Below are 15,171 nucleotides of genomic sequence, written 5' to 3'. Positions count from 1 at the left end.
TTTTTAAATGTCACTTCTAAGTTGCCTCTTTTCCATGGTGAAAAGCTAAAGTTTCTCCATTCTTTCTTCATAACTCTGAAAATTGGCACCAGGGATAAACACAATAATACCTTTGGTCGTTTAACGCCTCCTTTGTACCTCAGTGACAGAACTGGGCACAGTAGTCAATATATGGTCTATAAAAACTGCTCAGTTTTATCAAAACTTCAACAACTTCAGTTTGACGACGCACTTCAATGCGCAGTTGGCTTTGTTAATTGATGCTTCCTCTTGGTTCAACATGTTAAGTGTATTATGACCTCTAGATCTCTATTAACTTCATATTTAACAATTGCAGCACCATTCGTAAAGCATACACATTGCCTATTTCCTTTCTGTGTACAATGCTTTATGTGTGCTCGTATTAAATTCTAGCTGCTATTCTCTTGCAGCTAACATATATTTGTTTATCACATTCTGTAGTACCTGGGCTGGTTCCTTATATTCCACTGCTTTTCCAAGTTTAGTATCATCTGTAAATTAGTTCATTTGCATTGATCTTCAGAATCCAAGTCGCTGATGTAAATTAGCAACTGTAGTGGTCCCAATGTTGAACTCAATAATTAATAATGTCACTCATGGTCAGGAGCAGGTTTCATCCTGCAGTATTAATTATTCCCTATTCCCTCTATCATATATGTTACATCAGCTACTTTATTTTAATTTTGTTTCACTTCAACTTATTGAAGCTTTGCCTTATTTACACATGGCTTGATTGCTTAAAAAAATGAAGCCTGTTTAGAGGCGGAGTTGTTTTTCTAAGCTACCGGAAGACTAATTATCGTGGCTGACTGACTGGTGAGCCCTTTAGGCCATTACTTGGGATCCTCAAATCCTTGGAATGCCTGACAGGATCATTAAGCAGCAGCACAGGGATGTGAGAATTATGACATTAAGGTATTATCATCAGCAATGTAAGGGTTTAAGAAACTATTCATCAATCTTTGCTGGTAATGGACAGTATTACTTTACTGAGTTTCTCTATTGTCATGTAAACAAAACTCTTTGCCAAATGATGTTGTCATCGAAGTGTTGTATAATAGAGAGAACGACGGTGCATTTTCCACTTAAACGGATGTCCTTACTCTTCTTCAGTGTCAAATGCATTTGGTTTCAAATACAGTACGTCACTGCCTTGAGCTCTGTAGGTTACTCTGCTGCTTTTCACAGAACACTGTCTCACTTAGAAAGGAATTAATGAGCCAAACTTTTATACAGAATAAATCCAAGGGACAACAAGTTGGGTGATTTACAAACCGTAAACATCAAGCCAAACGGAATTCATTCTGCAGCTCCTTAATAAAACATATTTTCCATGTGCCGAGCTTCTAGAAAAGGAGGTCCAATCTAGGCGTAGAAAAAAAGCAGTGACAGGAGAAGTGTTGATAATGAGGATATATCACATTTCATGTTGAATTTCTCTATAATGGATCAATTGATTCAAAGCATTTGTTCAGGGCTTTTTCAAGCCAACTATTGACATTTATAGAGTTGTTTTCTGAACTTCTCTCCCTTGTTCCTCCTCCGCCCCAAATACATAATTTTAAATACTCTTCCTCCTCCCTAAATCCTAAATAGTTGAAAGTGTAAACTGCACAGCTCCTATCTACCTCTGTCTTCCCTTCTTCCTGCAACCCATAGAACTTTCGAAGGAAATGTTGGAGTTACTTAACTGCTGCAACTTGATTTCATTTTCTTTCTTACACCTTTAAATCTAGATGCCTCATAGTCCATTTTACAACTTTAAAAATTTGGAAGGGGCTATTTGGAAGATTGCCCCTAAAAATAAGTGCTGGGATCACAGTATACAATTAACCTGTACCCATTGATTGTGATGGAGGTAGGGTGCCAATTTTGTCATGCCAGCTCATTTCAATTATTTCAGCATCCAGCCCAATCCTAAGTGGCCTGTTGATTAGCTGGGCACATTAGCAGGAGACCAATATCTTGACTGGTTAGCACCAAATAAGACGAGCCCATGCAGCTTAAAGAGGAAGTCCGTGTGGCTGGAGCAGGTGCTGACAGTTGTGCAGGGAGTGAATATGACCTGGAAAACGGTGCAGTTTGACACATCAGACAGCAGCACTGGAGGCCTTGATGCAGGAACTAGAAAGAAGAAGAGATGGCTTGTAGCAGTAGGAGGCCCATTAGACTCATGATCAGAAGGCAGCGGGAGGAGATGGCCATGAAGGTCAGTTCCAGGGATCAGGCCCCAAGGACCTAGATTCAGTGTCACAAGAAGTTCAATGATCTCACACAAGCAATCAATGCATCTTCAAGTACCATATCCTACCAGCAGCACCATCCGCTTCAGGCACTGCTCAATTCTTATCTTCACTTAGCAACGATCTCTATCAATCAGGACTCGCATGCTTCACTGTACCCTCATATACTTAGTATTGCTGCAAATCTCACACGCAGGTAGCGTACATTGCTGGCAATTCACCATGCCAGTAACATCACCTAAACAACATTCACTGACATTCGTTTCTCTGTGTTTCAGGATGAGGTGGTGCAAAACATGAGGCATTGGAGCTAACTGGAGGAGGATGGGCACACTTTATGTCCTAGACTCCATTGGATAGACTGGGCTTTCCATTACTAGGATAGCCATTGCTGGACTAGTGACGATCAGTGGAGTTGAACCTATTGAGCGTGGTGGTCTTCATATACCTAGTGGTCCTTCTCACATCTCACTTCCCCTTCCTCCCACAGTCGGTACCTGGGATAAAAATGCACCTCTTACTTCCTCCCACAGCACACCGCCACCCGATACCCAAGAAACGCAACCTGGCCAGGCAACAGCAAGAAGAAAGTGATGTTGACGACACACCATCACTTGACTTTCCACTCACAACCCCCAACTCTGATCTGCATAAATTAAAGGATAGCTTAGAGTCAATACCTACACAGCCTGAGACTGTGTGCAAGATTGGTCTGTAGCCAGGGAAGGAGCAAAGGCTTGCCGAGATCCTCGCACATGAAGAATGAGTTCTGCTGCAGAAGATTCAGATGAGCACTTCGATGGGCTAGTTACAGCAGATCACTGATGGGTATACACAACAAATACTTGAAGCATTGGTGGGTCTGCCAGAAAGCCTGTAGTCTATGTCAAAGAGCTTGGAGGAGTCCAGCAGCCATGTGGCATAGGGCTTTACACAGATTTGGAGCCCATCTTTGTGGAACTTGTGGCCATATCCATCTGCATACTAGTGGACCCAAACGTGATGGAGTGCCTGAAGTTGCATGTCCCATTGCACCACAATCAGTAGCCACTTAATGGCTGAGCATTGTAGTGGAAGCTCCAACTGCTGTCAACATTGCTGTAGATTACAGTGCTCAAAGAAGCTCACAGGATGTTGCAATCTGTCTTCTTTTTTTAAAATAAATTTAGTGTACCCAATTCATTTTTTTCCAATTAAAGGGCAATTTAGCGTGTTCAATCCACCTATCCTGCACATCTTTGGGTTGTGGGGGCGAAACCCACGCAAACACAGGGAGAATGTGCAAACTCCACACGAACAGTGACCCAGAGCCGGGATCGAACCTGGTACCTCAGCAACGTGAGGCAGCAGTAACCCACTGCGCCACCGTGTTGCTCTGATTGGCTACAAACATAAATATCAAAGTTATTTCATCCTCAGTTGGAGCAATATCTATGCAGAGGTTGGTTTAGCACACAGCTAAATCACTGGCTTTGAAAGCAGACCAGGGCAGGCCAGCAACACGGTTCAATTCCCGTACCAGCCTCCCTGAACAGGCGCCGGAATGTGTCGACTAGGGGCTTTTCACAGTGACTTCATTTGAAGCCTACTTGTGACTATAAGCGATTTTCATTTTCATTTCATTCACTTAATTTCATGCTGGAAACTGTCTATGTATGGAGGATAATTGAGTTGAATCTCAATATGAATGTCACATTCTCGATGATACATTATTTATGATTATAACCTGAGAAAAGATATATTATGTTCTGAACTATGAAAATTATCTTGTGAGTCTGATTCGACTTGATGTAATTATTAATAACTAGTGTCTATGGCAATAACTGACGGCTAAATTCCTAAATGCAGAATAATTAAATATACATGCAATCAAAGCTTTTCTTAACACAATTGGGATTGTGTTACAAACTACACTGGAAGATACATATACTCACACAAAGGGCCCTGTCCTTTGCAAATAGAAGGAATATGCCCACACATTGCTCCTTTTTCAGCTAAGCAAATTCTTCAACAGCAAGTTCCTTTTTTCATTAATACTCAAGTCTGTACGACCAACCAAATAGTTACTGAGGCAGATGTGAATCATAAGAATAAAAAAATCAATAAACGTAAGACCCCCCCCCCCCCCCCCCCCCCCCCCCCACACCTATGTACCAAGGTAAGTGAGGCAGAAAAGAGTTAAGAACCAGATTTGGTGTCCTTATAATGGCAGTAAATGTGCAGACCTCTTAATCTTTATTCTGTAAGATCAAATTGACAAAACAGAACAAACTGCAAATTAAGCACTACAAAAAATTTACATTTACTTTGAGGAGCTCTCTGTCTCTCTCTCTAGATCTATATATGTGACATTACATCAGATTAGCATTAAGTAAACAAAAGGTGAGGCCTATTTTATGAAAGATGCCATAATAGTTTCCTTAAATATGTCTTCAAAATAAAGTTAGTCATCAGACTGAATGAATGCTTGAAAAGGAAAGAAATAATGTTAATTAAACCACAAAGGTTAACACAAGTGAAACATATCTTACTAGGGACAGATGATAAGCTATTAAGGGCATAGGTTCGCAGAAAGCATGTGAAGGGGGACATAAAGAAATACTTCGTCACAGTACCTGTGCAGAACCCTTTGCGAGAAAAGACCTCAGCACTAGGGGGTAAGCGACTGGCTTGGATGTCTAGGTACCGGCCCTCATTGGTTTGGGTGCTGATAAAATTACAAGAGATGATTGATAGAACATAGAACATAGAACATAGAACAGTACAGCACAGAACAGGCCCTTCGGCCCTCAATGTTGTGCCGAGCCATGATCATCCTACTCAAACCCATGTATCCACCCCATACCCGTAACCCAACAACCCCCCCCTTAACCTTACTTTTATTAGGCCACTACGGGCAATTTAGCATGGCCAATCCACCTAACCCGCACATCTTTGGACTGTGGGAGGAAACCGGAGCCCCTGGAGGAAACCCACGCACACAGGGGGAGGACGTGCAGACTCCACACAGACAGTGACCCAGCCGGGAATCGAACCTGGGACCCTGGAGCTGTGAAGCATTTATGCTAACCACCATGCTACCCTGATGCCAATGATTTATGAACCCTTTTAACAAGTGCCACTTTCATTAGCCAATAGAAACAGAGTTTTCTTTACATATTTAAGGATATCTGAGACAATGGCTGAGCATCAGGTGCTCGCATGGAGCTGCACCAAAAATAAATTGTTAGCTTGGATTGTCCTGGGATGCTCACGGAGCAGAGGGTCTGTGCAGATCGTAGATGGAGCCTGAAATGGACTTTCAAGATTTCTGAAAACTCTTTTGAATCTCTGGCCCAACCCCAGTTAATTTTCAGGCCTGGGGGGATGCTTTTGAATGCTGCTCTCGGGTAGCATCAAGAAGGCCTGCCAGCTACCCAAGAGGCCCCAAATGCAAATCTGTCCTCCAACTGCAATAGGGTATGTTTCAGGTTATTGAATGCTGCAATATCATAGTTGTAAGAGGGTTAAGTAGGCTGGCGAACAAAGATGGAACTAGAGGATGGATGTGTGACATTATCATAGGTTCAATTAAACTAGACATTTGGAGATCTCTCGCCCCTCACTCCTTTCCCCCCCCACTATGTGGAAGGGACTTGCAGCAAAAGCGGCTAATTCTGTGTCTGTTCACTTGTTCAAATATCTGGCCAGCTTTAAAAAGATTGGTATTTATTGGGGTTCATTTTTATAATTCAAAAAAGAAACAGAAAATGCTGGAAATACTCAGCGGGTCTGGCACCATCTGTGGAGAGAGAAACATTGATCCAAACCATCGTCCCCAGGTCCGGTTCACCGAGTTGGGAGTTTTCCCGATTCAGTGAACCTGACCTTTAAAAACAGCACCCATGGGTGGGGTTTCAAGTCAAGGGGTGAAACAGGGGTTTGAAAGAAGATTCTGGAATGAATCCGCAGGTTGCTCGACACTGAAGCAGGCTAGATGCAAGGTCTGCCTCTGTGCCTCGGCACAGTGTTTAAATAAATAAAAAATAATAATACAAGAAACATTCCTTCAGCTCTCACACCTCAACATCCCCAACGTTCCCTATGAGCTCCCCGCTCCATGGCCCAGACAGCCCCATTGCCAACTTAGTTGCCTTCTGCCTCCGTGACCCCTCAAATCGCTATGCCAACAAGGTGCCCCTCTACCCACACCCCATGGCCCTTCACAAGTCTGCCAACGTAATGACCCTCCACCAATTTCATTGCCCCCCTATCCCTAACTTAGTCCCAACCTATGCCCCCCTCTTTTGTCCTTGCCCCCTCCATGCCAACTTATCTAGTATCCTTGGACAGATTATTGACAGCTTTGACACTCCTGGGTGACATATACAGGTTTTGACACTTCATTGATAGATTTGACAGCTGGACTCCTTTAACATTTCCTGATAGCTGGATATTTACTTGACAGCTGGACATCTCTTCTACAGCTTGACAGTGCAAATGAGTTTGTGGTACAAACTGCACAATCATGTTCACTTTTAATAATCCCAATTGTGACTTGCCTCTCCCAAAGGTCTCCCGGAAACCTATCCCTAAGAATCCACTAAGTTTGGACCTCCTTTTCACTTGTTCTAATCCGCACACTCCAGATTCCACACTTCTGATCTTCCAAAGTCCCACTTCAGTGAAGATTGCTGGTATTTTACATGATCAGCTGACTCCAGGAATTGCGCATGCTTGAACCCCTGGCCCAACTCCAGTCCCAGCCCTGCGAAGGTGGGAAATAACGGGTTTGAGGGCAGGACTTAAGATTTCCAACACATTCTTGGATTTTCACAATGACGGAGAACCTCTCTGTGTAGCAAAAGTCTGGGTCGGAATTAATGTTTCAAGTCTAGGATCTTCAGTTTCCTTGATCTAAAATATTAACTCTGTTTCCCTCTCCAGAGATGCTGCTCAACCTGCTGAATATTTCCAGCATTTTCTGTTTTAATTTTAGACTTTCAGCATTTGCCGTATTTAGCTTTTGTTTTAATAGTTAATTTCTCAATGGTTCCTGTGTTTGTGGAACCTTGTCGAGCAAGTTAAGTGTAAGAATAGATATTCTGACAAGTTGCATTAATTGTTTCCCTTTACAAATAGTGTCAGACTCACGGTGTATTGAATTCTCTGTTTTTACTTTGTTATGGGCCAGGTTTTAGAGAACCCCAAAGTATATCATGGAGTTCACCTGACCCACAACTTTTAATAGACTGTGGTATGGGGAGCACACGGCCCACTCCACAGGTGTGGTACAGCAGATATGGGAAAGTATTTTTTAAAGTAAAACAATGTTTATTCTATGAACTCAAGTTAACCTTTTTAAAACATACAGTGAACATCTTAGCAACCATCAATTCAAATATAACCCCCAAAGAATACAACACTAAGTAATCCTTAATAACTTCCCAAACAACATCCAGAAGACAGAAGAAACACTTTTTAACAGAAGCCAATTAGGTTTACATTCACTACTGAGAAGATTTATAATTCTGAATTCACGAAATGATCAAGAGATAGTCTTTTCATGGCAGAGAGATCAGCAGTACACCTGCTCTGTCTGGCTTCAGCTCCAACACTGAAAACAAAACTAAAACACACCCTGCAGCAAACAGCCTAAAACAAAAGTAAAAAGCTGACAGACAGCCCAGCTCCACCCACACTCTGACATCACTGCAGTAATATGAGTAGCCAAACATTTCTTAAAGCGACATTCTCATGACAACATAGAATATCTTGCTTCATTACCTTTTCAGAGTTCGAGGAGACTTTACTGTAGGAGATTAGATAAAATAGATTATGCATGTTTGTGGGTGCTGCAGCAGTCAAGAAAGCAGTTCAACACCAATAAATGCTGCCCTTGCCAACAGCATCCAGTCAACATCCCTTGAATTAATTTTTTTTAAATAATGAGGCTTTTTATCCTATTTATTCATGGGATGTGGGCCAGCATTTAGTGCCATCCCGAATTACCCTGATCAGCTTGCTAGGCCATTTCAGAAGGCATTTAAGAATCAACCCACTTTAATGAAGTCACATGTAGGCCAGGCCAGGTAAGGATGCCTGTTTCCTTCACCTAAAAGGCATTAAGTGAACCAGATGGGCTTTTACGACAATCGACAATGATTTAATGGTCATCATCTGACTTTTAATTCCAGGGGCGCGATTCTCCGCCCCCCACGACGGGTCGGAGAATAGCGGGAGGGCCTTCCTGACATTTTTCCTGACCTCCCGCTATTCTCCCCCCCCACGGCCGCCCCACGACACGAATCCCTGCTCGCCGTTTTTTTACGGCGAGCTGCGATTCTCCCCTATCCGATGGGCCGATTTCTCAGGCCTTTACGGCCGTTTTCACGAATTTAAACACACCTGCTATCACAGTTCGTGAAAACGGCCGCAAAGTGCCGTTCTGCACAACCATGCCACCGATTGACACGGCCGCACCACGGCCGTGCCAAGGGTGGCATGGGCCCGCGATCGGTGGGCACCGATCACGGGCAGCGGGTCCGATTCCCGCGCACTCTTTGTCCCTCTGCCGCCCCGCAGGATCAGTCCGCGGGGCGGCTGAGGGGCATGATGGACCGCGCATGCGCGGGTTTGACGCATGTGCGCGATAACGTCATCCGCGCATGCGCGAGTTGGAGCCGTCCAACCTGCGCATGTGTGGCTGACGTCATCGTGCGCATCAGCCGCCGTGAGTCTTGGCGGCCGGGTTTAGCAAACGTTCGCTAAGCCCGCTCTGCCGTTCTTCCCGGGGCCGCGATGCTAGCCCCGACCGGGGGGGGGGTGAATCAGGGTCCCAGGAGGGGGCGCGGAGGCTGCCGTGAAACACGGCCGGTTTCACGGCAGCCTTTACGACTCTCCGCATTTGCAGAGAATCGCGGCCCAGATCTTTATTGAATTTAAACTTCATGGTGGGATTTAAACACAGGTCTCCAGAGCATTAACCTGGGTCTCTGGATTACTAGTCCAGATAATAATAATAATTGCTTATTGTCACAAATAGGCTTCAATGAAGTTACTGTGAAAAGCCCCTAGTCGCCACATTTTGGTGCCTGTTCAGGGAGGCTGGTATGGTTATTGAACCCACACTGCTCGCATTGTTCTGCATTGCAAGCCAGCTGTTTAGCCCACTGTGATAAACCAGCCCCTACCACTATGCCTCCGCCACCTTCCCACTCCACCTTTCATCATTCTAAGCTTGTAAGCATGGTAATGAGATTCCTTCCGATTGCTATTTACTTTGAACTTAGCAATGTAGAAAGTAACACATGTTGGAAAAAGTGTGTCTCTAATTCCAAACATCAGTGGAATCTTCCCTTGAAGAAGTTGTGAAATTGTATCACAAAAATGAATGAAGTCATTATATATTTGGCCACATCAATGTAATTGTGAGCTAGATACGTAGAACCCGTACAGGGCAGAAGGAGACCATTCAACCCATCGAGTCTGCACCGACCCTCTGAAAGAACACCCTACATAAGCCTAGGCCAGAAGCGCCACGTGGCACAGTGGTTAACACTGCTGCCTACATCACTGAGGAACCGGGATCGAATCCCGGCCCTGGGTCACTGTCCGTGTGGAGTTTGCACATTCCCCTCGTGTCTGCAGGGGTTTTACCCCCACAACCCAAAGATGTACAGGGTAGGTGGATTGGCCACGCTAAATTGCCTCTTAATTGGGGAAAAAAAATAATTGGGTACTCTAAATTTATTTTTAAAAACTTAAGCCTAGGCCCCCATTCAAGTAAACCCAATTCACCTTTTGACACTAAGGGGAAATTTAGCATGGCCAGTCCACCTAACCTGTCCATCTTTGGACTGCGGGAGGAAACCAGAGCACCCGGAGGAAACGCATGCAGACACAGGGAGAACATGCAAACTCCACACAGTCAGTCAGCCAAGGCTGTGAGGCAGCAGCACTAGCTATTGTGCCACTTAGCCGCTCATGTGAACCATGTTAACTTTACATCATAACTGTGATGGCTTTTTAGCCTCTTATCACCAGCTGCTGCAAATGACCATCTGCTGTTCCATCAAAACCGCTTTACGGCCTTTGCCTCCACTTCTTGCTGTGCCATAAAGACACTTCTCCTTGCTTATCTCCGCACTCTTTTAGATAAACCCTGGCCGACATTTTATATCACCTAATACTGACGTTGAGACCAATTGTTGCACCCAAACTGTAGCCACAACTAAGCCTGACTAACTCACTGATGCCAGTAAACTGAGAACCTGGTTTGTATGACCCAGTGCCACCCTGGGCATTGCAACCACCAATTGAGGAAATTTACAGTGAACTATTCAGTAGCTATTTTAGTACTTGTTGAGATGAATACTTCCTGGGTTATTATATCTTGGAATGAAGAAATCAGTGGGACATTTTTCTCTTTCCGGGATGTTGATTTGCATACGTTTATCATTGATATTTTTTTCCACACTGTTAATTTTAGTAGGAGGATGACTATTGCTAAAAAGATGTTGTCCAGAGACAAATTGGCATGGAAATATTCTCTAAACCGAATCATTCTTATTCCTTGCAGTCGAGGTGCTAAGTGAAAAGGAGCAACAGAATGAAGCATTAAATGAAAGAGAGCCATGTTCAGCCTCCAGCAGTTCGTCCACCAGCAGCACATTGGAGAGGGAAGAGAGGGGAGACAGACAGACGGGTGATAATGGGACAGGCAAGAAAGATTTAATCTCTTATCCGTTCAATCCCCAAGAGAAATCTGGGGGAACATCTGCTAATGACCGTGCAACAAACAGAAAGGGTACCCGTTCCTCGACTAACAGTGAGAAACGTTATGTCCAGCAAAGGAAAGTAAGATGGTGGTTTACCAGCCTAGCTCCCCCACCTGAAAAACGAACTGACTGCTTTAATTTCTTTGTTCAATAGGAGAGAAGTGTTGGAATCAGTCTGATTGCTTTTTAAAAGTATTCGGAGGTTTCTGATATGATCGACAGAACTCTGGGCTACTTGCCAGACTACACACTTAGTATCCACTCCCTTGCCTTGCCCGGAGAGAGTAAATTATTTGTAATTTGCCGTTTATATTAAATGCAAGGGGATGTAAATTGTTTAGACCAGATGGTCACGTTCCTCACTTGCTGCAAAACAAATGTGTGCTCTTGCTTCGTTTCTAATCAGTTTGTTGTCCAGCACAGTGCACAGAGAGAGACTTGGCAGCAAAGCTCCAAGTTTGCTTTCCCTGTGTCGATGAGTAGCATAATTCTGCTTTCTCAAATTCCGAATTCAGAATGGTGGCATGTGGAAACTCAGGCTTTTGCCCCAATGTTGGACAACATGGAAGTAAGCACAGAGGCTTGTTTCACTGTTACCCTTGGTTTTGCCTTTTCATTGTGAAATGTTAATTTTGTACAATAGAAAGCTTAGAAATTGTCCAATTGTTTAACTAGCTTCTTAAATAGATGCAGGGCATTGTTATGTTTTGTTCAAATATTGATATTTTGTTTGGCAGCAGGTCGGTGCATTTCCCGCCAGTCCAGTTTGGATCAGTGCAGTGCCATCTCCAACGACAAGAAATTCATGCTTGACATGCTTTATGCAAAAACCAAGGTCAGCAAATTCCAAGTAACCAAGGATGAGAGTCCTACTGAGAGTGAGAGAAAAGTCACGGAAGAAGCTCTGGTAGAATCGACGGAGAGTTTGATAAAACGTTTTTCCAGGCAGGCCAGCCGCCAGAATGAGGACAGCCAAAGGAAACCTGAAATTGCAAGTACCCCGGGGAATGTAAAAGCTACGTTGGAGAAATTTGCTGAACCTCAGGTTAAGGTTTTGAAGGAGCAGTTCAGCATTGAGGCTGAACTGAATGAGAAAAATGCAGAGAAAACGTCCACAAGTACACCATTGAAGAAAGACTCTGAACATATGTGGGATCAGCTAGAATCAAGTCCAAGAGTGCTGAAAATTAAAGATTTAGACTTCACAGATCTCCGTGAGGAGGAGGACATAGATGTATTGGATGTTGACTCCTCCATGGCCAAGGCAGCTGTTAAACATGATCATCCTCTAATGTCTAATAATTCAATGGGTGCACCTATCCCACCACCTCCCCTACCCCCTGGATGCCCACCTCCTCCCCCTCCACCACCGCCACCATCTTTTGGGCAACTTTCTGGCCCTCCTCTACCTCCCCCACCTCCACCTACTAACTTATCACCTTCCCAAGCAGCAGACCCTGCATTAACAAGGAAGAAAAAGACTGTTAAGCTCTTCTGGAAGGAACTAAAGCAGCCAGAGGGTCCTTTCAAGAGCTGTAAATTTGGCCGGGGCACTGTCTGGGCTTCCCTAGATAAAGTGAAAGTGGACACCACCAAATTGGAACATCTATTTGAATCTAAAGCGAAGGAATTACCCACAAAGGTAAGAATTGATCTGGCTTTTGATTCCTAAGCATTCCTAAGCGTTGCATGACTAATTAATAACACTATTTCCAATTCAATGAGATTGCGCTTTCTGTTGAGGCAGGTTACGGCTCATCAATTTATTGAATTTCTTTGAGGATGTTACACATCTGGTGGATGTGAGTGAAGAATCATAAGTATTAATTGAACCACATCACATAATAGATTGATATCCAATACACATGGCCATGAGACAGGTGACAAAATCTTTGGCTGAAAGATAGACAGCAAAAGGTGATGCTGCAGGAGATAGATACCAGTGAAGGTCACAGGAATCAATTGTCGAGTAAATGATTTGAAAGATGGAATTCTGTCTAACTGATTTAAATTTACAGATAACAGCAAGTTGGATACTGTGCCCAATTATGCTAATCTATGCACAATAATTGAGAGATTATAGGTTGAATTCCCTGCTTCCTGCTGCCAGCAGCGAGAATTACGATTGGGTGGAGAATAGCAAACATGGCGCCGATTCCAACGCCATGTCCCCCACTGGCGGCGATAGTGAAGTTCGTTCCCTGCACAGGTGGGCCCATGCAAAATCATAATTTGCATGGATTTAAATCGCATTAGTGGGGTGGACACTTCATGCTCCATCAGGTATTGGCACTCCTCAGTGGCGCAGCCCCACTACAGAGGAAGCAGAGTTCGCCCCAATCAAAGGACACCTACACAAAGGATCATAAGCTCTCTACACCTGGTGAGGCTGGCAGCACTGACTGCCTCTTCCACCTCCTCCCTGCTGCTCGCAGGGGGTCTTTGGAGAGGGGCTGGGGGAACTGGTGGAGGGTGGTCCGGGGGTGGCGCAGGATGGGTCAAGGGGGACACTATTTGGCGGGCCGGGTCCGTGTGCAGTCTGCGCCATGTTGTATGGCGCGACCGCTGCAGGTCGTCGCCGTGCGTATGCGAGGCCACGGACCTAGCAATTCTCCAGCCATTTATGTTGGGAACGTCGGGGGTTTTAGCCACTGCTAGCCTCCCACCGGGCGGAGCATCGGTGTGGGGGAGTCGCCGATTTTTTTCATTGTAAAACTAGACTCTTCCTGCAGACATAGCCTCAAAATCGGAGAATCCAGCCCTTAGTCTCCCAAACCGAGAATCCAGCCCTACATAAATGGAAAGAGCGGGGATGGGGCAAATTAAATTCAACAATGATCAAATTTGGGTAGCACAATTGGATGGCAGTATGCAGTACAAGTGTGCTTGAAGTAACAGTGTGGGCAAGAGACCTGGATATTATTAAACCCATATGGTTTCCATTGGTCTAAAAGGCAACGGCAATATTGAGATGTATAACTACCGGCATCATTTAGATGTCCAAGTTATCTCTGGCCTTGGTGAGACCGCAACTGGAGCACTTTGTTCAATTTTGTCACAATGATGCAAGTTTATTGGGGGGTTTATTGGAGGGAGATGTTACAAATTTGGGTGCGAGGTGCTATTGTAGAAATTCTCTGTCGCAGTGGCCTTTGTCATATTCAAGAATTAACTAGATGGGCGGAACATGATCTTAAATGCCTGAAGTGGGATGCTGTATCCCTCAAGTGTGCATTGTGGATTTCTGGAATCTTGTGGACGGAGGGGATGAGTGAGTGAGGCCAGTTTATTGCTTTATCTTCCAATTGCTAAATGAATATAATGAGCAACAGTTAAGGCAAGTTTCATTTATCCAACTAAACTTATTTTGCTCCTTGCAAATAAGGTAATAAACAACCCGTGATGCTGTCGGCTGGTTAGTTGGTTAAAATAAATGTGGTTTTGGTCAGTTTTTGGCATTGAACCAGACGGATGTGTGTACTGATCCTGGGCGTTCGATTGTTAAGCTAACTTATCGTGGGTCCCTTTCAGTTTATCAACACCTTACCAGCCAGCCTTCAGTATATGTGCTTTTTTCCATTATTTCCTGATCCACAAGAATCTGGAGGCTTGATTCCCGACTCTTTCCCTGGCCAGGGGTTGGATTGTGCAGCTACCAATTTCACCTGCTGCAATATTTTAAAGCATCTTCATGCAAGGATCAATTATAGTGAATATTCTGCATGCCTGACTCCAGAAAGGTCTTTGTTCAGAATCTGCAATTGAAGAGGTGGTACAAAGCATAAAGTTATGCATAGCAAAATGAATCCTTTCGTAATAGGACAGGAACAGGCCCTTCAGCCCTCCTAGCCTGCGATGATCATGTGTCCTATCTGGACCAACCACCTGTATCTTCTATACCCCGTCAGTTCATTTGTCTATCCAGATAAGTCTTAACGGTCGCTAACATATCTGCCTCAACCACCACACTTGGCAGTGCATTCCAGGCCATCACCACCCTCTGTGTAAAAGACTTTCGCCGCACATTTCCACTGAACCTATCCGCCTTCACCTTGAACTTGTGCCCCCTTGTAATTGTCATTTCTGCCCTTGGAAAAAGCCTCCAACTGTTCACCCTATCTATATCTCATAATTTTATAAACGTCTAT

General features: G+C 44.3%; 1 protein-coding gene across 4 annotated transcripts in view; it reads left to right on the top strand.

Moving 5' to 3' along the window:
* The window catches only part of fhod1 (formin homology 2 domain containing 1), a 483,544-nt gene that overhangs the window by 413,657 nt on the left and 54,716 nt on the right, over positions 1-15,171 (top strand). For 3 of the 4 annotated variants that reach the window (XM_038806848.1, XM_038806847.1, XM_038806845.1), the window contains 2 exons: positions 10,825-10,965; positions 11,761-12,665. In XM_038806848.1, the coding sequence (XP_038662776.1) occupies positions 10,825-10,965; positions 11,761-12,665 (1,046 nt within the window). The remainder of the gene's footprint in view (positions 1-10,824; positions 10,966-11,760; positions 12,666-15,171) is intronic. The other variant, XM_038806846.1, reaches the window with a different exon arrangement.

This window comes from Scyliorhinus canicula, chromosome 9, assembly GCF_902713615.1.
Source record: "Scyliorhinus canicula chromosome 9, sScyCan1.1, whole genome shotgun sequence".
Classification (NCBI taxonomy): Eukaryota; Metazoa; Chordata; class Chondrichthyes; order Carcharhiniformes; family Scyliorhinidae; genus Scyliorhinus; species Scyliorhinus canicula.
This window is presented reverse-complemented; position numbering and strand designations above follow the sequence as displayed.